Source organism: Delphinus delphis, chromosome X (assembly GCF_949987515.2).
Source record: "Delphinus delphis chromosome X, mDelDel1.2, whole genome shotgun sequence".
Taxonomy (NCBI): domain Eukaryota; kingdom Metazoa; phylum Chordata; class Mammalia; order Artiodactyla; family Delphinidae; genus Delphinus; species Delphinus delphis.
This window is the reverse complement of record NC_082704.1, coordinates 109792313-109819194: the sequence shown is the minus strand read 5'-3', so window position 1 is coordinate 109819194 and position 26882 is coordinate 109792313. Positions and strand designations below refer to the sequence as shown.

General features: G+C 43.0%; 1 protein-coding gene across 10 annotated transcripts in view; it reads right to left on the bottom strand.

The window, feature by feature from the left end:
* Nucleotides 1-26882, bottom strand: part of SH3KBP1 (SH3 domain containing kinase binding protein 1) — a 344807-nt gene that overhangs the window by 125942 nt on the left and 191983 nt on the right. For 2 of the 10 annotated variants that reach the window (XM_060002844.1, XM_060002847.1), the window contains exons 5-9: nt 26536-26665; nt 25887-25946; nt 18267-18341; nt 14335-14540; nt 9513-9587 (exon numbers count right to left, since the gene is read on the bottom strand). In XM_060002844.1, coding sequence (XP_059858827.1) covers nt 9513-9587; nt 14335-14540; nt 18267-18341; nt 25887-25946; nt 26536-26665 — 546 coding nt within the window. The remainder of the gene's footprint in view (nt 1-9512; nt 9588-14334; nt 14541-18266; nt 18342-25886; nt 25947-26535; nt 26666-26882) is intronic. The other 8 variants (XM_060002846.1, XM_060002851.1, XM_060002849.1 and 5 more) reach the window with 5 other exon arrangements.

The window sequence follows — 26882 nt, the reverse complement described above, 5'->3', positions numbered from 1 at the left end:
TGCAGAGAATGGACTTGAGGACACAGGGAGGGGGAAAGGTAAGCTGGGACAATGTGAGAGAGTGGCATGGACATATATACACCACCAAATGTAAAATAGCTAGCTAGTGGGAAGCAGTCGCATAGCACAGGGAGATCAGCTCGGTGCTTTGTGACCACCTAGAGGGGTGGGATAGGGAGGGTGGGAGGGAGGGAGACGCAAGAGGGAGGGGATATGGGGATATATGTATACATATGGCTGATTCACTTTGTTATACAGCAGAAACTGACACACCACTGTAAAGCAATTATACTCCAATAAAGATGTTAAGAAAAGGGCAATTTCTATTTATTTCTTCATATTCTTTAACTTTGAGTTTTTATTATTATAATAATTTTTGCAAAGAGCTCCTGTAGTCAGAAGTAACAGAGTTATTTCCACTTTGAGAAACAAACAAGCAAAGGGTTTGGGGGGCACTCAGCAGTACAACGTGTAGTTTACAGGTCACTAACTTTAAGGGTTGCAGGGGCCACCCTTCCTGCCCCATTTCCAGGCCCTAGTCTGATGGAGCCAGAGAGGCCATTACCAAGACTCCCACGTTTCACAAGTTACACTCCATCAAGCCTTCACTCATTTCCCAAATGAAGAGTCACCATCTGAATTTTGCATATAAGGACCTAATTCTGTGTTTTACTTTTCAGAACTCAGGTCAGTGACACCCAGCAATAATAACAATCAGCAAGTTTCAGATATCTTTCAATAGGAAAATTCTCTCAAGCCACTTCAGAGGAATATATCTTTATTTTAGCCAACTGCTCCCTTCTAGGCAAGCAACAGACACCATTCAAAAAACTTTCAAGAAGTCCTCCTACTCTTAAAATAATGTGTTAAAACAATGTGTTTCCTTTCTGTCATGCTATTTTCCTTTTTTTGAAAATTTGAAAATATTATAAGTTAAAGGCAACAGAAAAAGACATAGATATATTTTACAGATACCATCAACTCTCCCCTTAAAATTTTTTTTGCAACAAGAAACAGGAATGTGGAAGACATATGACGCATTGTAAGCTTTACTTACCCTGTGGTTTATTTAGGGAATTTTATTTTGTGTTTGGAAAATGACAGACTTCTGCTTTTAGGTAGACAAATATGAACAACTCACAGAGAGAAAGCAGAGCACCTATTACTAGCAAGCTTTTAGAGAATCAAATAATTTAGTGTCTCTATTTTACTCTGTATATGAGCAAACGAATATAAATGTCCAGGACTGCAAAATTAGCCAAATATCTTTAACTCAATAAAAAAGCACTTCAACAGCACCCAGAAATCACTACTCACAGCTTCTCCACTCGCAAGGAAAACTCCAACGTCCATGCCCCCCAAGAGTGAAATGCCCCACAGCTGGCGCGCTCTGCATGGACGTGTTCTCTCCTAAGCTAACCTGAAGAGCAAGCTGGATTTGTTTACTGCACAAACATCTGTAATTGCTAAACATCTCAGTGACATGGGGTAACAGTTACTGCTTGTGCAAACTGCCCATCCAAATTACTCTCTGCAGTATGAGCACATGAAAACTCAAGACACAGAGAAATTGGAAACATCTGTAAAAATTAATGGCCGAATTAACCAAAGTGGGGGGCTGGTTAAAACAGCTAAATAGTTCCAGCGCAACATTTGACTTGAGAAAATAATCCTCCACGTTATAGGTTGCTCCTTAGCCTATCCACAGCCCCCCTCTGTGGGGGGTCCCCGCTGGTAACCCCTTCATTGTAACCTACCAATACAAACCCATCACAAATCTTGTTAACAGAACAGTATAGATAAGATACAAGTTAAGAGAATTTATTCCATCTCTAAAAGAAAAAAAAAAGAAGAAAAAAGAAAAAGAAATACCTCTTCTCCCATCATGCAGGCAGCCTCCTCTCTTCAGCTTGAAAAGGTCCCAGAACTACTCTGGAAGCCTCCCACTTCCTTCCAACAGCCAAAGGCATGGAGCCTGAAGGACCCAGCCTAACCCTGAGTCATACTTGGGACCAAATGAGCAACGGGCAGAACAAAGCTCGCATTTGTTTATGGCTCAGGAAGCCAGGGCCGATTCATGGCTTGGGTGGCTTCGAGAAAAGTCTTCCTTCCTCGCCTACGTCGCCACAGGAATCTAGGCTGCCTCCTCGGACCCACAGGTGTGACCGCTCGCACAAGGAACACACTCAAGGAGCGTTTATTTGGCAGGACCCAGCAAGCACTTCTGGTTAAAAACGTCAGAGAGAAAATAAAAAGCCCCCTATCTTTCAATAGATACTGTGATGGGAAGCAAGAGATGTCTAAAATATGGTTTGTATACGAAAAGCCCATCGTGAAAGTGCCTGTATTTTAAAGAAATAAAATTAGTTGTACCACACAAAAATTACTCACTAAAAAAAGAAAAAAACTGAAGAAGGAAAAGCAGCCATGCCTTTATAGAAACACTTCCCCTAGGAAAAAAACAGCAAGATTGCTGCCAGCCATGTCATCGGTAGTAACCTAACAGATCGGAATAAAGTGTTTGAATAGCAATCTTGCTTTTCACCCACATGAGATACCATTTTAATTACCATTGTAATGAATTCAGAGTCCAGTGGTTAAGAGTTCAAAACTCTATACGCAGGGTGTCTGAGATCAAAATCCCAGCTGGCCCACTTCCTAGTTGAGTGAGCTTAAGCAACTTATTTGGACCCTGTTCACCTCAGTTTCCTTATCTAGAAAATGGGGATAATAGCACCAAGATACAGGGTTGTCTGGAAGATTAAATAAGTAATATATGTAAAGTGTTTATAAAAGTGCTTGGCACACAGGAAGCAGCCTATGAGCTACTATTACAAATTCAGGACCACTTCACAAAGCAGGATGCCACGTCAACAGTATCCTCACCTTACCACAGTTCTCATGTACAGAGACTCTGATAACCGGTTTTAGTTATTAACTATGGTTAGTTTTTAAATTAAGCTAATTTAAAAACCATTTATTCAATACTTATTAGCCACCTGCAGCGTGTAAGGGGCTTTGAATAAGATGCTGTCCCAGTCCTCAAGAAATTTGCAATCTGCTTGGATAAATAACACATAGATCTGTTTATGTGTCACACAAGAAAACAAATGTGGGAAATGTCACTTGGCTGAAAATGGCAAGTGTGATCCAAGTGCCAGAGAATTAGCATTTTGAATTTAGAGGACAGATAAGAAATCACCTTATCAAAACCTAATTAGGATGGGAGGGATGAGACAATCATCTGTGCAGAAGAATTCCAAACAACGAACATAGATACTCTGCCCTAAAGGAGGTGAGCTTAACTCCCCACTCCTTAAGAGTGAGGCGTGTATAGTGACTTCTTCCCAAAGAGTTGATGTAGAAGAGGGGAAAAAACAGACCAGCTTTACAGTGGAGAGACCTCAGCCAGGTGACCAAGGTCAACATCAACAGTGAGAAGTCATGTTCAGACCATGTACCCTTGATCTGATGGGATGAGAACGGCACTTTACCTCTGTGGTTCCCCCCAAACCCATCACTTCAGTCTTAATCATGAGAAAAACATCAGACCAATGTCAACTTAAGGACATCCTACAAAACTCCTCAAAATCGCCAAGGTTATCAAAAACATGGCAAGTCTGAGAAACTGTCACAGCCAAGAGAAGCCTAGGGAGACAGGGCGAGCAAATGTACTGTGGTCTCCTGGATGGGATCCTGGATAAGAAAAAGGACTTTAGGTAAAAACTAAGGACATCTGAGTAAAGGATGGATCTTGGTTAATAATCGTGTAAGCAATATTGGCTAATTGTGACAAATGTACCATATTCATGTAAGATATTAACAACAGAGGAGACTGGCTGTGGGGTATGTGGGAACTCTGTATTATTTTCACAACTTTTCTATAAATCTAAAACTATTCTAAAATTAAAAGTTTATTAGAAAACAAATTAGGAAGATGAGCCTGCTGAATGTATATATACATAAATAAATATACCTTATGTGATTTATAGACACACATGATGATGTTCATGAGTGTGTATAAATATATATGTATTTAACAATGCCCTCCCAGCTTAATTTTTTTAATCTCTTTATCCTTAGCCTAGCTATGAACACAGATAGTTGAATGCTGACTCCTGGCTTTTTGCTTTCCATAATACACAAAAGAGTTTTCTTTGAAAGGAAACTTGGCTCTTCTGTCAGTTCTGCTGCCAACCCAGGCTACGGCGGCCCAACTCAAAGAGTGTGCATGAGGTGGGCCCATCTGCCCCTTTCCAAGAGCTACTAGCTACAAGAGCTCCAAGCCAATTAGTCATCAACCACAGAGCCCCGGGACTGGCAACTCTCCCAGCTACTTCCTCTCCCATCTCTAGTCCACACTGCCTGGCACCTCCCCAGTTCTCTCTCTAAAGTGCCAATCTGATCATGACACTGCCCGTTGGAACCCCTCCACCAACGTGCCAGCCCACCCAGAAGTGCAGCTAGTGAGTGGGCTGGCAGAGACCTAAGGGAAGAGGGTCAGGCTCCCCTCCAACTCCCTGCCCCCAAGTCCCCTGCAGCCCAGCCAAACCCAGCCCTCGTCCATCACCACACTCTCCCCTTGCCCATGTGCATACTGCCAGTACCATGAATCCCCAGTTATCTTTTAACACTTTGCTCAAATAACACTTTCCTTGAAAAGTTCTCCCTGATAAGCCATCCTCTCCTTCTAGACCTCCAGGAAAAGTGAGCAGCTCCTTCCTCCCTATCCTCCTTGATGCTTTGGACAGAGCTCTGCTGGTCCTTTCCCCCTGCATCATAATCACTTTTAATACGTACCCACTTCTCTCCCATGTAGGGACAATCTGAAGCGCTAAGTGAGAGGTCTGTATGTGACAGCTGATCCAAGGTGTGATGTGGGAGTGGAGGTGTTAACTCCATTCCAATTAACTACACCAGACCCCCCGCAAACAAATAACCTGCCAGGCGAAAAATGTGCACACATTATGCTAATACAGCCTCCAAACATGCTACCTAGCTAATCCCTTTCCAAATGGATTGCCGTTCCTTAGCTCATTTATCTAGAGATTCCAGAGCTGCCACTGCTGGTCCATAAAATACATTCAATAAAGCTTCAGTGAATGAAGGAACGAGCCAATTAATGAACAAATGGAAGAGGAAATCTATAGCCAGACTACAAGCAGACCCCAAACAGAATGAGTCTTCCTTTATGATTGTGATTGGATTAGGACAAAACATATTTATGCATCCAGTCACAAAATATTTATTGAAGGCCAACTATAGTTTTTAATGATTTCCAAGGAACTGTAAATACAATGGTGACTAACAAAGACAAGCTCAAAAATCATGGCACTTACTTTCTTTTTTTTTCTTTAAGACTTTATTTTTAGAGCAGTCTTAGGTTCACAGAAAAAGAAAAAGAAGGTACAGAGATTTCCCAGATACCCTGTGCCTCCTTGCATGCTCAGCCTCCCCCGCTGTCAACATAAGAGTGGCACGGGGCTTCCCTGGTGGTGCAGTGGTTGAGAGTCCGCCCGCCGATGCAGGGGACACGGGTTCGTGCCCCGGTCCGGGAGGATCCCACATGCCGCGGAGCGGCTGGGCCCGTGAGCCGTGGCCGCTGAGCCTGCGCGTCCGGAGCCTGTGCTCCGCAACGGGAGAGGCCACGACAGTGTGAGGCCCGCGTACCGCCAAAAAAAAAAAAAAAAAAAAAAAAAAAAAAGAATGGTACGTTTGCTACAGCTGATGAACCTACATTGACTCCTTATCACCCACGGTCTGTAGTTTACCTTAGGGTTCACTCTTACGTTGTACCCTGTATGAGTTTGGATAAATGTATAATGATATGTATCTATCATTATGGTATCATACAGAATACACACAGAGTATTTTCACTGCCCTAAAATCCTCTGCATGGCACTTGCTCCCCAATGGCCAATACTGAAGACTTGGTGATGTCAAACAAACAGCCACCACAGACGGAGCAAAATTCATTTCTCCTTCTCTGAGTTTTAAAATTTCCATAATAAAAAGTTAAAGAAATGATCCCGGAGACTGCACTGCTATTTATAGGCACTCCTTCTGTTCTCATAACCAGAAGGGCAACAGTAATAACTACTAACGTTAATCTAGTGATTATTCTACACGAGGCACTTTTACCCATTTTTTGAGTTACTTAATCCTCCTAACAACCATATGGGCCAGGTTCTCTTGTTATTCTGATTCTACAGATGGGAAATCTAAAGCACTGAGTGCTTAAGTAATTTGTCCCAGGAAGAGGCAGAGTTGGGATGTGAACCTGGGCAGTCTATCCAGCATGCTTAATAACTATATTCCTAAAAACACAATTTTAAGGCCTCCTGGGAATGTGATTCTTGGTGACCATCTGGCTGCAATTAAACATTTCATAGAATATACACTATGCTGCTGGAACTTCCCTGGTGGCGCAGTGGTTAAGAATCTGCCTGCCAATGCAGGGGACACGGGTTCGAGCCCTGGTCCGGGAAGATCCCACATGCCGCGGAGCAACTAAGCCCGTGTGCCATAACTACTGAGCCTGCGCCCTAGAGCCCACGAGCCACAACTACTGAGCCCGTGTGCAGCAACTACTGAAGCCCACGCACCTAGAGCCCATGCTCTGCAACAAGAGAAGCCACCGCAGTGAGAAGCCCGCGCACTGCGACGAAGAGTAGCCCCGCTCGCTGCAGCTACAGGAAGCCCCCGCGCAGCAACGAAGACCCAACGCAGCCAAAAATAAATAAATAAATAAATTGATTTTAAAAAGAAAAAGAAAACAGGGCTTCCCTGGTGGCGCAGTGGTTGAGAGTCTGCCTGCCGATGCAGGGGACATGGGTTCGTGCCCTGGTCCGGGAAGATCCCACATGCCGCGGAGCGGCTGGGCCCGTGAGCCATGGCCGCTGGGCCTGCGCGTCCGGAGCCAGTGCTCCGCAACGGGAGAGGCCACAACAGTGAGAGGCCCGCATACCACAAAAAAATAAAATAAAATAAAATACACTCTGCTGATTGTTTTAGAAGGCATATATCAAACATACATAAAACAGTAAACAGTACCTAATAGGTCAAACAGTAACCCTGTATACTATTTCTGGTTCCCTTTTCCTACCACCGGCCCTCTCCTCACTTCTCCTAGATAAGGAAAGATAACACATAAACCCAAGTCTGAAAATCCCAGACACCTCATTCAGCCCAGGTGACCAGTGGGCATCTCAACACCACCTGCTCTTTAAAAATCACGGGTCTTTCAACTGCTCAAGAGATGTCACAAAATCTTATCTTTCAACCACTATGAGAGACATCCAATACTATAGGTCTCAGATAATCATGTCAAGGTTCGATCCAGTTGTGTTTCATTAGTCAAAGTATGTATCATTAGCTTCTGGGATTCCCCAGAGCTTATTTCTAGTCTTCAAAGGATTAGAGACATAATTCTCTCATTTTTAAGGAACTAAGATCATCACTTTCAATGTTTACATGTTTTAATTTTACATCAGTATACAGCTTGACGAATTTTTACTAGTATGGATAAAAAGACTGCCTGAGGTACATATGAAGATATTAGAATTTCTCTTGCTGCAATTTGGCCGATTAAAAAAATTGATTAGTAGCTCATTTATATATGATTTTAATTTGAATTCTCTGTTACAAGTAAAAGCTACAATGTTGATATCATAAAGGCATTAATTTGGATGACTGTGGTTCTATAACTGAGATTCAAGATGATGAGAGCTGAAAAAGCAACTGTCACAAACACAATGTCTAGTTGTGGAACATAGTAGAAAACAGAGAAAGAAAACAGAATCATTTCAAGAGACAGAGATCAGAAGTCACTAATGGAAATCAACTAAGACAGGAAGACCATGGAACTTCTTGAAGGATTTCTTTGTAGGGACTCCAATAGAGCAAACAACCAATCTGGAAAAATATCTTTTCCAATATGGCTGTTTGAAGAGCCCAGGCCAAAAAGACTGCTTTTCTCAATAATTAAGGGGGCCAAGATTAGCTGTGCCTAGGGCACTTAAGCACGGAATAAGCTGGCGCCCGAAAGCCAGGATTATTCTACATAAAGACATATTAGCTTAGGTAGGTCCTGGGACTCACCTGAGCATCTGGAATTTACCCACCCACGTGTAATACCTGACACTCCTTTCCCGGAGTATTTGGCCAGGAGTGATCATCTGAGTGACTCATGAAAAGGGAAGGAGTTCAGAAAAAGGGTGAGGCCAGGCTGGGATTGCAGGGAAGCAGCCTGATGAGGAAGTTCTCTCTCAGGTCCACAGCTGGGAGACAAGGTATAAGCCATATTCATGAGAATAAGGTCCTGTCTGGGTTGCCTTCTTACAGTCTCCCAACCCAATCTCTAGGTGGATGACTCCAATACCTACATCTACAGTTCTCTCCCCATCACCAGACTTATTTATCCAACTGCTTGCTGGATGCCTCCACCTGATGGTTCCACAAGGACCTCAAAATCCAGCTAGTCTAAGACTGAACCCATGACCTTCCTCCCCAGATATCTTTCTCCTCCAGTGTTCTCTAACCGATAAGGACCCAAGGCATCCTCTTCAAGTCTTTCCTCTCCTTTATCTCCCACATACTATCAAACTTCTTGATTCTATCTCTAAAATATTTCCCCCAAACATTTATGATAATAATTCAAAGCTGTTAGAAAAGCTGTTTGTCTTATCTTGATATTTCCTTCCATGTAAAAAAAAGGGAGACCAAATGGACACTCTCTGGACACACTTGGCCTCTGGGCAGAATTGAACACTCTTGGAACTCTCTATCTCCCTATTCACTTTCTCCTGGGAGAGTGAAATGACTTCTCTGATACGTGAATTTAGGAAAAATAAACTGGGCATGCTTAGCTCAGCTCTTCTCTTTCCTCCTCTTGGAAGTTGGCCTTCTCTGCTGTTCCCCAAGGAGCTGGCCCTTCTACCTCACATGGGTCTGCCCGAGTCCAGCATTGCTGAGACTGGGTGGGTGAGTCTGTCTAATTCTGGAGATCAACTGCTAAGCCCATTTGGCTCTCACACTAATCTATATCTTCCAACTTCGCCTTCATCAATAACAACACTGTAGTATAACATAGGTAGAGAAAGGTGTACAAATCATAAATATGTAACTTGAGAAATTTTTACAAAGTAAAATAAGACTTACATAAATAGATATACCATGCTCATAGATCGGAAAGGTGTCATTTCTCCCCCAGAAGTATCTATAGTTAACGTACTCCCATTCGAAATCCAGGAGGTTTTTTTGCGGGGGTGGGGGGAAGAAAGTAGGGATTGACAAGCTGATTCTAAAATTTATATGAAAATACAACAACACAGGAAATCTTGAAGAAGAGGAATAAAGACTGTGGACTTACACTACCAGATGTCAAGACCGACTACAAAGCTACAGTAATTAAGGTAGTACAGAATGACCACAGGGACAAACCAACCAACAGAACAGAGAGTCTGGAAATGGACCCACACATACACAAGCACTTAAATTATGACAAAGGTGACCTTTTTGATAAACAGGTGATCTGCAGAAAGGATGATCCTTCTGATAAACAGTGCTGAGTCAACTGGATATCTATACTGAAAAAGTGAACAAAAATAATATTTTGATTCTCCATCCACTGACTCATTAACTGGTTTAGAATCTACATTGAGGACGGGGATTTACTGGTAGAGCCAATACAAGTTTCTGTTAACTTCTCCCCTGAATTCTAGTTATCCTGTCTTCTGTAATCCACTCCTCCCACTGCAGCTAGGAATACTTTCTCTAAACCACCTATGTGATCATGTCACTCTCTCACTGAGAATTGCTCCCCATTGATGGCTCCCCATTGCCCTCAAAGTCAAGTCCAAACTCCTTAACAAGTCTCACCAGGCCCTTCCTGATGTGGGCCCTGCTTTCTTCTCCATTCTCATCTTTCCCCACTTCCTGCTGGAGCCCCGACACATGCTCTGTGCTATTTCCTTTTCCCTTCGAGGCATTTATACATGTTGCTCTTCCCACCTTGACAACTCTATGCTCCTTTGCTTGATGAATGTGTACTGGACCCATGGTTCTCAGCCTAAACATCACTTCCTGTAGGTCTAAAAACATCACTTCTTACAGGTCTAAACACCACTTCCTGTAGGAAGTAGGTACACACACATGAATACACACTCTCCAGCCTCCCTAACAACTCGCTACTTCCTGCCATGCCCAAGGGCTCCTACGGCACAGTACTGTGTTCTCAGCCTGGTCACGGCATTCCCCACACTGTATTATTATTGCTTGTTTACTTTTCTGCAGCTCCCTGAGGGGCAGTGACCTGGTCTTGTTTACCACTGTATCCTCAGTGCCGAGCATATAGTGAGTACTGAACAAATACTAGCTGAAATGAGTTACATTTACAATTTCCAAGTATTTTCAGCTATGTAGCATTTTAAAAAAGTCCTATGAGGTAGGATAGGCATAAAGAGTATTCCCATTTTACAGATGGTTCAATTGAGGCTAAGTGACTTTGTCAAGGTCAATCAGCTAGGACAGTGGTACCATGCCCTTCTAAAATCTTATGATATTTAACTTGGTTCATCTTTAGCCACAACGTATTTTCCACTGTTTTGATATAACACATACGTACCTCTGGGCTTAGTTTAAATGGTACATTTTTCTCCAAGGTTCTTTTCTTTTTTCTTTAACCTTTGTCAAGGGAAGTTTCCAACATATACAAAAATAGAGTACAGTGTACTGAACCCCATGTATGCACCACATAGTTTCAACAATTATCAACTCATGACCAACCTGGTTTCCTCTGTGCCCCACCTACTCTTCCACCTTCCAAATTACTGGAAGCAAAATCCCAGACGTTAAATCATTTCACCTATAAATCTTTCAGTTAAATGGTACATTAAACACATCATTCACAGGCATATCAGGTTGGTAGCATTAAAAAGACTCATAAATGGGGTCCTTCCTTAGAGCTCAGTAAGAGAAGCAAGAATACTAATTATTTCCTTGTTGGTCGGGGGAGTGTTACAGATACACCAGTATCTCTCCTGGTGTATAACCATCAGCATTCAACCACTCTGGGTAGGGCGATATGGATTAAAGCACAGGGAAAGTAAGCACAAAAGTTTCAACTGACTCAGAAAAGTGGGTCTCAAAACTTCGCAAACTTGAACGGAAAGTACACTAGGATGCTTGCAGCTGTTAATAATGATCATAGACCTTTTTTCCCTCATGCGAGTTATCAAACCAGTCATGTGAACAGGTCAACTGCCCCAGCCTGAGTGGAAGACCTGCTTCGGCTTCACCTAACACAGATGCCGCCACATGAGATCCAGTTTGTGCTTCTGCAAAATCGCAACAGCGAGCTCAACTCTCATAGGAAACTTCCTTCCTTAAACATAAATCTTAGACACAAAACCATCTCAAAAGCGATGAGAACCAGGTTGTACACAAGTAAAACATTATCACACTCATCAGCTCCCATGCCAGGTTGTGCAATAGCATAATGGATCCATAAATCTATGTAACTATCCATGGCGCCAACAACAGGGGGTGGAGAGAGTTTTGAATCCTCTTAGATGCTATAAAAATTGTCCGCAGCCAGTAAAGCAGGCTGGGAAGCTTAAGTTTTCCCCAGAGGCTTCACAATGAGAAGCAGGTTAAGGGAGCTGCCAGCACATGGTTTCATTCTGCAAACAAATCATGAATCAAGATGCATACACATGCCGTACATAAATATATTACTCTGATGAAGTTAACATTTCTTGTCTCTAAGACCAATGCAATAAATCTTCTGTTTCACAGAGGTGCAGTGAACCGTACAACTACTATATTTCCAACTATATAACTGTTATCCCCCCCGGTTCCCTCATTTTATAGATGTCTGTAATCTCTAAAGTGTTATATTAATATAGTTTGAATATCATTCCTTTAACTAACACTTACTGAGCACCTACTATATGCCACACACTGTTCTAAGCACATAGCATACATCAGTGAACAAAACAAAGAATAAACATAATAAAAAATAAACATGTTAGAAGGGGGCACATGCTAGGGCAAACAAAAAATGCAGTGCAAGTAAGCAGGATGGGCCAAGGGGGCAGGTTTCAGAATGAGCAGGCGTCAGGGAGGAGAGGCAGGCAGCCACAGCGGGCAGGTGGAAACAGAGTGTCCAGGCAGAGGACACCACCGTGGCAAAGGCCCCCAAGTGGGAGCGTGCGTGGCATGTTTGAGGAGGAGCGAGGGGGCCAGGATGGAGCAAGCAGGGAGAGAACAGTGAGGGAGGAGGTCCAAGCGGCAATGGGAGTCAGGTCATCCCAGCTCCTGGGACTCAGGGTGGATTTTCACTTTGGTTCACAGGGAAGCCTCTACAGGTGTGCGAGCGGAGGAGTGGCATGACCTGACTTCGGGTTTCAAAGGATCACCCTCCTGGCTTTGGTACTGACACTAGACCGTAGGAGGAAGGGGAGAAGCAAGAAGACCAATTAGGAGGCCACTGCAGCGATGGCGAGAGCAGGGGGAGAGCAGAGGTGATGAGCCATGGCAGGTGCTGGGCACACTTAGGAGGCTGCGCTGATGGGGTTGCCTGATGGATCAGCCATGGGATGTAAGAGAAAGAGGGGAGTCAGGGACAACCCCAGGGCTTTTCTTCTGAGTCATGGGAGGGGGAGTGGTACTGCCTTCACCTGAGATGGGGAAGGCTGTGGGCAGAGTGGTTTCCGGGGGACGAGGATGAGTTCAGGTCTGGACAAGCTGCTAAGAATTTAGGACCTCCGAGTGGAGATGTTCAAGACGGCAGTTGGACACGTGGCTGTGGAGCTCAGAGGAGAAGTGTGCTGAGGTACAAACTTGGGAGTATTATATTTGTCGCTGATATTTCTATTAGTAACAACCCAATTTATTATTAGCGGTTAAGACAATTATTAATAGCAATAATGAAACTTATACACACACAACGTCCTTTTACACAGAGAAGAATAAGACTGAGAATCATAAAACGAACAAAAGGAATAAACTGTTTGCTGACTGAGTCAATGGTCATGTTCATTTCAACCACTTGAATAAAATGAAGAAAAACTGTATTCATCGTTCCTTTCTAAGATGGGAACTTGCTCTTTTGTAAACATTTATGGGACTCTGAGAGTGACCATGTGAAGCAGAAATGAACTCACAAGCTGGGACAGTAACTAGATAGTTTTCAGATCTTGAGAAATAGCAAATCGACTAGAGAAGCTTCCACAAAAGAAGAGTTTAAGTGAAACAGTCCTTCCTTTTTAAGTATCTGCCCTTTCTGCCTTATTCATCTCTAAGGGTGTTAAGGGTCCAAAAAGTTTCCTTTCCCGATTCTGTTTCTAATGCATGATGACACTGGGCAAGGTTGCTGCTGGATGGCGGGAGGGAGGTGGGTGGAAGTTCTACAGCTGCAGAAGATGATGCAACTTTTAAAAATTCATCTGACAGAGAAATGAAAAACATTTAAAAGCCGTCGATAAACCTGCAGTAGAGATTCTGCCCATGCCCCATCCCCCATCCCCCATCCCCCTGCTGGCACAAACGTCAAAGCAAAAATTTCAGCACTAAATCAAATTAACAAACATTCTTTAAGCACAGCACGAGTGTAGCTTATTACAATCTGGAAAACTCCACAGTATTTATCAAATCCTAAGCAAGGCTATGATGCTTAAAAGTGTACCACAGTAGACGTCACTGACAGCCACAAGCACAATGGCTCTGGGTGTGTTGCTCTGGCAACCGTGTACTCAGCAGCAACACGCTGTCCGCCTCTCGCCAACCCAGAACCAGGGGCAGGAGAAAACAGCCAGCTTCCTGATGGTAACAACTCAGGGATTCACAGCGAGGGCCATCTCTGTCACTCACACATGCAGGAGACTTCCTTTCAGTAGTATGAAATCATTTCCACCAAATACCTTGAGGAAAAAAAAACACAACCCCTCTCTCTACTGCAGAACCAGTCAACACACCCAAGCACAAATCACAAGAGAAACCTACCAGGATAGAAGAGAGGTTGAAAAGTACCAAGGTTATGTGTTTAGCTGGGTCCAGGCAGGAGTGGCTTTTCTGAGGATTCGGAAATACAGAAGGGCCGGTCTATTTGAAAAGTCATCCTGAGAAACGTTCCATCGAGAGATCAGTAAGAAAAGCAACAGCAAACTAGAGCATGAGCCTTTCGAGGAAAGCTGTTCCTATATAGAAGGAGAGCTGCACACGAGGACAATGAAACCTCAGAAGAGGCATAGGAAGCCGTAGATGCCAAGCCCTACAAGGTACTTTTGGATACACAACATCACGTTGAAATAAAACAGAAACTGTCGAACATACCTTTTCCACAGGCAGAAAGTCATTTTCTACTTCAATCGACCTTGGTCTTAGCTTTATTGGCTTGTCTTTGAAAATATCTCCAAAGCCCACTCCCTTAACTTTCTTCGGCTGGATTGCGGCCGTTGCGACTGTCCCGTTGGCACCCTCGGATTTGGTACTGCTCGAGTCACCCCCATCACTCTCGGAGCCTGTGGTTTCCCTTAAACCTGTCAAGAGCAGGGACGGGGAAAGAAAGAGCTCAGAAATCAGCCATAGCCGTGAAGCACTTCATAGCCAGCCAGGAACCACTGCTACAAGTGTCACTGGGTATGGGATAACTTGCACTGCGGTTTTTCGTTTAGCGTGTGAATATGTTGCATGGGGGCGGCTCTGAGTTTTGTTCCATCTCCCCACCCCCAGCTTTTTTTTTTAACATCTTTATTGGAGTATAATTGCTTTACAATGGTGTGTTAGTTTCTGCTGTATAACAAAGTGAATCTGCTATACATATACCTAGATCCCCATATCTCCTCCCTCTTGTGTCTCCCTCCCACCCTCTGTGCCCAGCTTTTAATTTTAAGAAGTGAATCAAAACTTTTCAGGAAATCTAATTTCAAAGCAGATCTCTTCGTAAATGTGACATTTCACCTCTTTTCAGCCAGAGCCTGGTTCTCAGCCAAATTTGTTTTGCTGCAGTCTGTGCAATAACAACTCTTCCCGCCCCCTCCTCGCCTCCCCACCTAGTCAGTACCACATACTGTACCTCCCATTTCTATGACTCACGTCAGTTAGCAATTAGCAATGAAAGTAACATTTCCTAAAGGGAAACTGTAAAGCTAAAAGCCATTTAAACAAATTAGCAATTAAAGAAACCACACAAAATTATGACTGCCAAAGAATTAAATCTCTTTGGATGGCTTCACAAGGAATAAATGCACGCAGACATGTTTCTCGAGGAAAGCATTAAACCAAACTTGACATTGAAACACTTTCACTGGCAAGATGATTATATTTGTTAAAGAGGGAAAGGAAGCTGCCCTCCAGGAGGCCAGAATCCCCCAAGCCTACAGTTCTTCCTCCCTCCTCTGACACCAACGTCTCCCCAGAGCTGAACTCCTTTCCAAAGAAGAACACTGGGGACATGACACCTTTCCTTTGACCTCTGGTGGCATGAGTTGGAAGTCATCAAATAGATATCAGCAAGACAACACGGACACTTACCTCCCCAGATTCTTTTTTTCCCCAGGCTCTGCCCACAATCATGTTCCTAAAAGGAAGAGCCTGTTTCTAGTTAATTTCTGGGTGTACATTCTTACTTTGATGGTCAGTACATTAGTCATGCCATCAAAGGGCAGGATTAAAAGGATATCTTATGGAAAGTGCCATTAAGCCTGTCTCTAAAAGCCTCTAGATGTGTAGAATAGCTCCTGAACGTTGACTATGTGTCTCCTGATGACAACGATGCCCTTGGGATGAAAGTATACCATCAAATTTTGTTCTCTATTTAGCCACACTGTGCATTATCTTCCTACATGTAAGGTGGCCTCTTAGTACATAAGAATGATACATCAAATAATTGCTCACATAAAATGTCACAAAATGTTGAAGTCATTCAAATAAAGAAGTCTCAGTGCAGGAAGAAACTGTTAAATGGAAACAGAAAAATATAGAAAGGTCATTATAAATTGCTAACAAGTTTCAAAATCAAATCCTTTAAACAATGGCTGTGTTTGTCGTTGCTGCTGTTTTCAATAAAATGGTATTTGTAAGCCAAAAAGGAGGGGGTGGGGAGGAAGATGCCTGGTGTACATTTTAATTAACTAAGGAACAGCATTTATGAGCAAGAACAGAGGGCAGAACAATGAGGAACAGCCCACGACAAGGGGGTCGGCTCCAGTTTACAGGACTGGATGCGAGTGTGCAAACATGGAGAACCTCCCTGGATTAGCTATCCATTCGTGTGTTTATCTGTTCATTGTTTTTGGAAATACCCCTGCTGGAGATATAATTTTGGAGTCTAAATATTGTGTCATTTCCCCTTTAACATGTTCTCATTTTGCCGTATGGATTTTTTCTGTGTGATAAATGGCTTGTATATTCTTTTCTGGTTTGGAAAGAAGCATTTGAGGGCGGAATAAAGAAATGGTTAGTGAAGAGAAAACATCACTGCTCCCCTTCCCCGCCACCACCACCATCAGCACCACAAGCAGAAGGCAGCAGGGCAAATGGATTTGGGCAAGTCTGTTTTAGTTCTTCAAAGAGAAGAATTTGAAGGATTCTTTTATCATACCTCATTAGCTAGAAACACAATATTTTCAACCACTGCCATCCTGATTTCACTGAGCTTCTGGTTTTAGGGATTTGCCACCTTCCGGGCTCATCTTAATAATATCATATTAATCACTGTGAGAAATACTCTTTATGTTACACAGGGAAAGGTTGCACGGTCATTCAACCACACAAGCATGGGCTGGGAAGGAAACACATGGCAGATTTTTCTTCTGGATATTCTGGTAGGTTGCTTCTATCACTCTTAAGTACTATGAAATTAAATGTCTGAATATCTGGGTTGACGAAATAACTCAAAATCTAGTTCCTTCCCTTCAGAGGAAAAGAAAGGTGGCTTTTCATTTTTTGGTGCTGTATCTTTTAGCCACTGGTGCTCATAACACACACTATTATGTAAACTATCCCTGTGTCATGCTCGGAATGCCAGGTGACACTCGAGGGCAGTGCAACCCAAAGTGAGGTCTGTGGACTGGAGCCAAGATCATGAAGGGCTCGTTCCCGGTACACAGAGAGACAAGCACAGAAAGTGTCCGTGTCTGGAAATGCTTATAGCAGTGTGCGCTGGTGCTACTTCCGGACGTGCGGCCAACAGACGCGTCTGGGTGAACAGGGCACAGACCAACATCTGTCTGCCTGCTCCTGCTGGGAGGGGCGGGTGGTGCAGCGCATGCGCAGTGAAGGCAAGCCAGCAGTACCCGATGTCTGTCCGCAGGGGAATGGAAATAAAAATACACTTCACTGCAGACAGTTTGAGACGTGTGGCTCCGGTGTTCACGCGTGAACCTTCTCCTTCATCACTGTGTGTACGTCTCTATGTACACATGTGTGTACGTGCACACTAAGGTGGATGCTTTTCCTTCGCAGTGAAAAAAGAACAAAGCTTCCTCAAGTTTGCTTTGGCCGCTCACATAACTGGCCAAATTACACAAAAGTCATTGCCAGTAATTTCCTTAATATTCCAGGCCGTGAGCCATTTTTGTTTATTTTCAAGTTTACACTCACACGTGTAGTGCTTACTGTGTGGCAGGACTGTTCTACGAACTTCACGAGATTCATTCATTAACCTCATTCATCTCCTTCCCCTCAACTTTTGGCAGCTTTCTTTCACAGCACAAAAGGCTACACACTGGTCCTGCCAAAAGAAGTCTGCCGTGTGGTGATTGGCTGAATGCGCAAAGCAAAATACCATTTCTGGCACGGACTTTTCTTACCAAAATCTTACTTCTTTGAACCCCGCAATGAGGAAATGACTTATTGGTTTCCAATGACCCACTCAGTAAAAGCAATAACCACGAGAGGCTGACATCTCCACAGGAAGCCACCTTACACCACCCCAGAGGCGCAGAGATACTGGTACAAACACATATGCCATGACCAATGTTACTGATCCTTTCTCTGCACGCATGGTTCATGCACGCATGTCACACACATGACAGAGGCACAAAGCAAACAAGACAGCGCCAGGGGCTGGTGATGGGAATGCTCCCGCAGCACACACCAAGGAGACGGCACTTATCGCAGGCAAATAAGTCCATGTCCTTGGATCAGAAATTCACAGACACTTGGCAGAAGCATGAGCAGCTCAGGAAAGTGCAGCTGCATCAAAAAACACAAGAACCCAGATCTTATCTTTACAATTGCCTCCTGCTGTTAAGGTCACTCACTGTAATAGCGTCTGTGGCCCTCCGTCTTTCCCGGTGCAGCTCGGTACAGAATTGTCCCTTCAAAGGTAGTCTTTCCTGACAGTGAATGAGAGAAGAGAAGGGGAGAGAAAAACAAGAGAGAGGGAAGGGGAGCAAATGATGGCAAAAGAAGGAAGAGGGAGAGTCTTTAACTGAACTTGTCTTCAATGAATCCACTGCAAGAGCTTCATCCACAAAATTAATTAGAAACCATTAGGCAGAATTTAAGAATGTTACAGAATGAGCCCAAAGTCCCCATGCAACCATGATGGCAATGAGCACTGGCATTAGGGCTCACCTCTGCAAATGCCTGGCATGTGGATTATGCCCAATTTAAACCTGGAAGCCACTTCAACATTATACCTCAAGAGTAGGAAAACCTCAACCAGAGGAAATCCAATCAATCGGATTCCTTAGTTAACTCATTCTTCTCTTTGGAGAGTGTGACCCGAACATACTATAGATTTTGGTCCATTAGCCTTTATCTTCTACCCCTAGAGCCCAGTATGATACAAACTGATACTCATGACCCCAAGAGTCTAAACAAGGCACAAAATCCCTTTTAAAAGATTTTTCGTTCTTAGTATCTTGAAGCAAGAAAATGTATAAGTATTCTAGAGGGGGGTTTTCACCAATGAGGTTTGAAACCAATCGTGGCTTCCATGTCAATGTAAGGGGTTTTCTGCTTAGCAGCAAAGACACCAGAAAACCCTATTTCCTGAAACATCTTAATTGAGGTTTTGCCATATCAGTCATGAGACTGTACTTAAGCATGAGGACATAGGACTCACCCAGTGTCAAATGCAAATTATCTTCTTTTTTGTTGTTACAAGTAGAGGTTATCAATAGCATAAGACTGGACACATGGCTAAAGCCCAAATCTCTCTGGAACCACGAGTAAGTACATAGACTACACACACTCTGCCCCAGTTTGAGGGTGAACACACACACACACACACACCCTACAGAGAGTACCATCAGCAGGTAAAATGGTTTGGTAAAGACAAGCTCAATTAATATATGCATTACTCTAAGTTATGCAAAAAATAGGTCCTATTACGGCTGTGAGCTGAATATCGAACTGGAGGCCAGTTACATAGCTCCCTCATAATAAGTCTGAGGGATGAAAAGGTAGGCTACATTTACAGAGAGACAGAGAGTGGAACTGAGTGAGAGAGAGCAACTTGTCTAACTTTTTAGAAACATTCTTCAGGAAAATGGGAAATTCCATTAGGGACCATCGTGTAAACTTCTGGGCCATGTCACTCCTAATAACACGAAAGGGATTGTAAATGATCAGATCAACAAATTAAATGGAATCAGGTATTGCCAATTTCTGTGTCCTGCAGACATGGTGGTACACCACTGCTTTGAAATCTGCCCTTTTTGACAGATGTGCTCTGTCCAGTTAAAGCAAAAACTTAGATATTCAAATCACTGGCTACATAAGGATAATCCAAAGAAACAAGTGTTTCACATGTTCTCCTTAGACTTGTAGCTCTTGAGGACTTTGATGGCAAAGTGGAGCACGTAACAGTGGCTAGTTTTTATTTGGGTGAATTTTTATTCTGCCTAACTTCCATCACTAAGGTAACATTACTCCCAAGGAATACAGCTGTTTTGTGAGCCAAGGCCCCCCAGAACTGAATGGCAGCAGTCCTTTTCATGTCAGAAAAAAGGAAGAAAAAGGAATCAGTATTTCAATAAAGTTCCTCCAAGTACAAGAGAACCTCCCTTTCTTCTTCCCCAGGATCAAGTCTGAGCATCACTGAGGTAGACATGGCCCTGCTGTCTCTGAAAGGCCAAGCATTTCTGCAAAATACCCACCCCCCGCCCCGTCCACTGGCAGCAAGAGGACTGGAAATGGAGCCTGGGCTGGGGCTGAGTGAGGACACACACGTTCCATCTAGAGAACAGACGAGATGGGCAACTGGAAAGTCCATGAATATGAGTGCTGTTTATTTTTGGGGGGGGGAGGAATATTCTACTGTCACTATTAAATATTAGTACTTGAAGGCAGCAAACACTGTAAAAGGGAAGCATTTTAAAATTTCAACACAAAATCATATGCTTATGCTAGCATCTAATTTTGCCTGAAACGCTATTTCATCAATTTGCTAATTGCTCTTCACTGCCAACAGAACCTCATACACAAAACAAATAACATTTAATATTAAAAAGTATAGAGACACCAAAGCGTGGGTGGGGGGTGCCAGCCTGGCTTTAGCTCTTATAGGCAAGGGGCACAAGCAATCCATTTCTTACAGCTAATGAAATAAAATGTTTCCATATCATGGGAGTGGTTTGCCCTAAGTTTTAAAAGGCCATCTCCATCTTTGCCTTCACTTGACGAGTCACTAAAGTATCTGAACCTAAAATTCAAACATAAGGAATTAGGAAAATAAAGTCAATTCAAACTTAAATATCATGGTTATTAATGGTTATAGAAAGAAAATGCAAACCTTCTCCCTCTGAAAACTATGGGAAATAGCTTAAAATGTTTCTGCAGCTAAAAGATGTTTTTCTTTAAAACAAGAAAACAGAAATACTTTTTAGTTTTACAAGAATTATTTTATAATCTAAGAAATTAAATAATATAAAAAAGATGTTGGAAACAGGAAAGTCACATTTGTATCTTAAATGTGAAGCAAAGTATCTATGAAATTGAAACTGGGTAGTAGTCATATCTGGATTTCTTTGCCTCTACATCCAAATAAATCTTATAGATCAAGATATTTTCTGATTATAATTCAATGCAATAATATCAATATAATTTGTAATTAGTTCTATTTCACACCATGTAGTCAATACTCGCATGTGCAAAATTATAACTGAAAAAGTAATTAATTCATCATAATCTGTGATCATAAGAAGAAATAAGTTAAACTGTACTCAGATTTGAAATTTGTCAGATGCTCCGTGAAAGGGTAAACTACAAGCCGTAATGGGAGCAATACCAAAGTATGTGCAAATTATATGCAGGAAGGCCTGCATGTAATGTTGGCTTCATCACTCAGAAGCGAGGCCACACCCAGGACTTCATCTCACTGGGCTTTAGTGTTCTCATCTGACACCAGGCTAGATGAGCTCTCAATTCCTTTCCATCCCTAACGTAAGATCCTGCCCGCACAATTATTGCAAACCCTTGGATGTTTTGTTTTTTAAAAACCTAATTTACTCAACATTTTTTTTCACTATTGATCTGCTACATGGGAGCCCATTTCACTCTTTTTTAAAAAAATTCCCTGTTTGGGTACCATTTTGCAAGCCCTAATGAGTGCATAGATCTGGGTGATAATCATCAGTGGCTGCTAATATTCAAAACCAAAGATAGCCAGACATATGAGCCTCCAGATAGACTATCCATCACCACCTATGAAGCAGTTCTGTCCCCCCACCCCAAAAAATCTCTCTCTCAAACCTGAATTTAACCAAGGCCCTGGATCCAATTATCAATTTATAGGAATATAGAGTAAACGACACAGCAGAGATGAAATCAGCAAAAGGCAGGCTGTGGGAAAGTAACGCACAAAGGACCTCAGTTTCTTCAGCAAAAAGTAGCAACGAAAAAAGGCAACATGGAAGAAGAATCTAGAGATTCAGAGAGAGTTGAGACATATCAACCAATCACAGGGTATGTACCTTCTTTGGGTGCAGATTCAAACTAACAAATTGCATTAAAAAATAGAAGACTATTAGGGGAAAGTGAACACTGACCATATAGGTAATTACTTTGAGGAATTGCAATTATTATTATTATTATTACAATTCGGAGTGATAACAGTATTTAAGATACTCTTTTATTGACACATATTGAAATATTTATGGATGAAATTATAGGATATCTGGGGTTTGCTTCAAAATAATATAGGGGAGGATTGTGTAGTGGTATAATTACAATGAATTGGCCACAGGTTGCTAACTGCTGAAGCTGTGTAACAGGTACACAGGGGTTCATCATACTATTCTCTCGATTTGCGTACGTTAGAAAATTTCTATAATAAAAAGTTGACAAAAATCTTTTTGAAAAAGCACCTTTAAAGTTCCATAAATGCTATGAAAGGTAAAGATGCTTTCACATTTAAATATACAGCAAAAAGTTTCTGCCACTACCTGACAATGAATTTTCTTGTTTGAGATAAAATGTCTAAATCAACATATCAACCAACAGAACTGCTGTAACTCTTCCCTTGATAGATTAGATTACCCTGAACAAAGATCTAAAGTTTAGAGATTTTCATAACCAACTACCACATATAAAAATACATCAGGGTAAAAGAAAAGCAAGTTCAAGCAATTTATACCTTTCATTCAAAGCTAAAAATGCCTCCTCAGAGTAAGAAGGATTCAGCAAGCATTTACTGAACACCTACCATGTGTCAAGCTGTCGTGGCACACTTCCTTATAAATAAAATGCAATGTTTCTTCAATTGCATTCATCCATTGGTTAACAAAACTCAAATGAATAAGTATCCTCAAAAACCTTCTGGAAGTAGCAATGTGAAGACTACAAATATCAAAGAAGTGTGTGCACAGAGGTAGGTGTGTGTGTGTATAACAAAGAGATGTATGAGGATACACTGTACACAAAGTTTTCTTCATATGTACCAGGATATAGATTTTATCTGTCTTAAAAAAAAACCTCCCCCAATGTCTACTAGCATTTAAATTGAGAGGATTTTTATATGATGTCACTAGGATCTCTAAAAATTACCAAAATGGTGTAAACATTAGGAGTTTGACTTACTCCCAGATCCATGTATTTTTTTAACATTAATTAATTAATTTAATTTATTTATTTTTGACTGCAGCGGGTCTTCGTTGCTGCGCGTGGGCATTCTCTAGTTGCGGCGAGCAGGGACTACTCTTCGTTGTGGTGCGCGGGCTTCTCATTGCGGTGGCTTCTCTTGTTGCAGAGCACGGGCTCTAGGCACATGGGCTTCAGTAGTTGTGGCACGCGGGGTGTGTAGTTGTGGCTCGCAGGCTCTAGAGCACAGGCTCAGTAGTTGTGGTGCACAAGCTTAGTTTCTCCACGGCATGTGGGATCAGGGCTCGAACCCGTGTCCCCTGCATTGGCAGGCGGATTCTTAACCACTGCGCCACCAAGGAAGCCCCATAGCCATGTATTAATTAAGCACCCTCTGTGAAAACTGTAATCTATGAAGGGTATTAAGTGGGCTGGTCTAACAAAGACCTTTATTAACTATAGTTCGGCTCATACCAGAGTAAAAACCTAGATATCTTTTGTGCACTAACTACATTTGTCTTTCTCAGTTCTATGATAAAAGTAAATACGCATTTACTATAGTTATACTAGATGTTATCCCTGGGGGAAACTGCATGAAGGGTTCATGGGACCGCCCTGTACATTGTTTGTTTGGTTTTTTTTTTTGGTTTTGTTTTGTTTTTTGGCAACTTTCTGTGACCCTATAATTATTTCAAAACAAAAACGTGTTTCTTTTGTAAAGTAAAGTACACTGAAACTACTAACACCATTCTCTGGGGATAGGGAATGAGCAGATTCGCTCTAAAACCAAAGGTTCCTCGTAGACAAATCCTAACAGTATACATAATTTCTGCATGTGATCTGATCTAATTATATATATTTTACCATCAGAGTGTAAACAGTTACTGAACAGCCTGTGAGAACACTGAGAGATGGTATTTCTCTTTCAGGGGATTATTTCAATTTAGCAAGCCCTAGGGACATTATAATCACATCTGCTTTCCTATGAAGCCCTTTGTGACCACCGCTGTCCCTACATCCCCATGGGACCGGCCTCTCTCTGCCTGTGTATCCCACTTTTCCTCAGATACCCGGCTAGCAGAGCACGTGTGGTGCTTTCCTGAACTGTCGCTGACTTGTGCACCCCCTTTCCACAGTGCGAACTGACTGAAGACAGGGACCCTATCTGATTTGTCTCTGTATATCTTCAGTACCTTGTACAGCATCTTAGTAACAACAGGGGCCAAGTAAAAGCTGAATGAATGAAGAATAGAAAAAAGAAGGAAAGCAGGAAGGATGGATGGATATGGACAGACAGGTAGAAAGATCAATAGATGGGCCCTCTTCTCCTTAATTGCACATACAGGAAGATTACAAAAGCCATGTACTTATTTCACAAGCATCCATCCTTGTTAGGAGAACATGCCTCTCCAGAGACCTCAGAAACCCCCTTGACAAGGGACAGTTCCTGTGGTAACTAAACATGGCTGCCGGAATTACTAGGCTCTCCTAGCTCTGAAATGGCAGGTTTTAATTGAATGAGCGTTGGGGACAGCAGTCTCCATGAGAGAAACAGCCCCTTCAGAGCATGTGACAGAAGGCGAAGTGATTGGGAAGACCATTCCACTCCGCCTCCTAACCTCCTGTCCCAGGAATTCCAGCACTGTGTGCTTTGAGCTAAGGGGTCAAGCAGGGTCAAATGTCCACATTATTGACTTGGAGTAAGAGGAGACAGTTTATTTCAACAGTTCCAAAAACACAAGAGGTATGACTTCTCTGAGCTCCAGCTCTGAAAGCATACCTAACATGGCAGGATAACAAGAGGTCAAGGTTCTCCCAAAGGTGTGGTCCAATACCTCTCCAGATCTCCTTTTCTGCCTGAGTACAGGAATCCCAAAGTAATTTCCAAATGCAGAGACAGCGCTTCAGTGAGCATAGTACTAACCAGTGTGCAAGCAGCCTCAACTTACTAGCTGGCTGTGTCCCAAGAATTCATCATGATTAACAATGAAAGTGACCACTTAATAGAGGGTCTTCTATAGGTGAGGTGGTTTATATACATTATTGCTATTGGAACTCATAACACACTTCCACAGAAATAATGGTAAAATGACCCGATCTGGTCCTCCCTCCGAGAAAGCCCATTTAATCCACCATATCCCTAAGATATAGTATTCTTATTATGGGACCCAATTACCAGGTACAATACTACTCCAGTGTATGAAAGGAGACACTATGGCAGTTAGAATTCTAATGTGCAAGTTGGAAGCCATAGAAGTCCCACTATCATGGGGTCAAGGACACCTTCTCCCCTCCCGGCCACACCCACCAGTTGGCCCACGTTAGCAGAGAACCTCCTTGCCCCATACCAGAGAAGGCAGCAGGAGCTTCAAGATGCTTCCTCTGCCCCCAAATCACCTCCTGTCTTTCCTATCACAGACCCCAGGATGGAATGAGGTTCAGGGGTGGGGAGCCCCAGACTTTGGAAACCACTGAGCCAATTGGCCAGCGCCACTGAACACCAAGTGAGGGAGGTGGCCTGAGCACGACTCCAGAAATGGCTTTACCTCCAAATTGGGGATTTGCCCAATCATGCTACTGGTTAAAGAGACACAACTAACTTGAAAATACCACTCAAGTCAGATTTTTCCAAATGGAAAAGAAAGCTGTTTAAGAATTATTTTGACAGGACTGAGCTGTCTTCTTGTTAGAAAGGAAAGTCTGCAGCCCCAGGTAGTGCCGAACCGCTAAGACACAGTCGAGCCTCTACGACATTCACACCCATGACCTTGGCTCAAGACGGCACAAGAGATACACAGACGTCCACGTAGGAAGTTGGGTTAGCGACTGGGAGAACAAAGTTTCCCGGTCCTGACCTTTTGCTCCATGAGCTGGAAAAGGCAGCAGAGAAGCTGGAGGGAGGAGAGCTTCAGGCCCTGGAGAGAGAAAGACCTGGAGTTCGTTCTCACCATCACAGACGGACACGCATGCTCACCCGAGGTGGGGCTGGGCCCTCAGCTGGCTTGGCAGACTTTCAAGGGAGCTGGCACACACGCGTCCTGAACATTGCCTTTCTTCCCACCAATGATTTGTGTGTGGGGTGTGTGTGTGGGGGGGGGGGTGTGTGCCATTTTCTCCAAGTTCCTCAAGAGATGCTGAGAAATATTAACCATCTCATTTGGTTCATTTTAAAAATAATTATCAACTTGCAGTGAGTGACATTTTAGAAGTATATGGAAGCACAGCAACATGGGCCATCCATGGGGGACTATGAAGGCCGACAGTCACCTATCCAGAGATGTTCACAGTGTGCATCTGCGCACTGGGGGGAAGGGTATGCACCTCACACCTTTACAATGATAAACCTACTAAACCACGGTGGGTTAAGGCAGCATAACCAAGAAAATATTCATGAGCTTCTGTCACAATCGCTTAGCACAGGCAGTGGAACCAAGGGGAGGCTGGAGCGGCACCCGTGGGTGCCCCCACCCCTGTCCTGCATGGTGGGAGGACTTCCTTCCTTACTTGACTTGGAGAGCTGCTCATCCTGGGAAATGCCGAGGTCGTCCGACTCCCCTGACAGCTCCTTGATGAAGTTGGAAGGAAACATTCCAGTCTTTCCATTGAGAACACCTTCCCACCATCCTTCTTCTACCTGCACAGATGTGAACAGAAGAACAGAGGCAGGGTTCAGGTTAGATGTGGTACTTGCCAGTTTTCTCTCCCATCTGTACAGTGCCGAGTGCACAGCCCACACAGGGAGAGCTGCAGGACCCAAAGCTTACAGGTTAACAGGGAATGAGAAAGCAGACTTCACAGGGTCTCGAGATTCAGACTCAGGAAGTGGGGTTTAACCTAGGGACCATAAACGC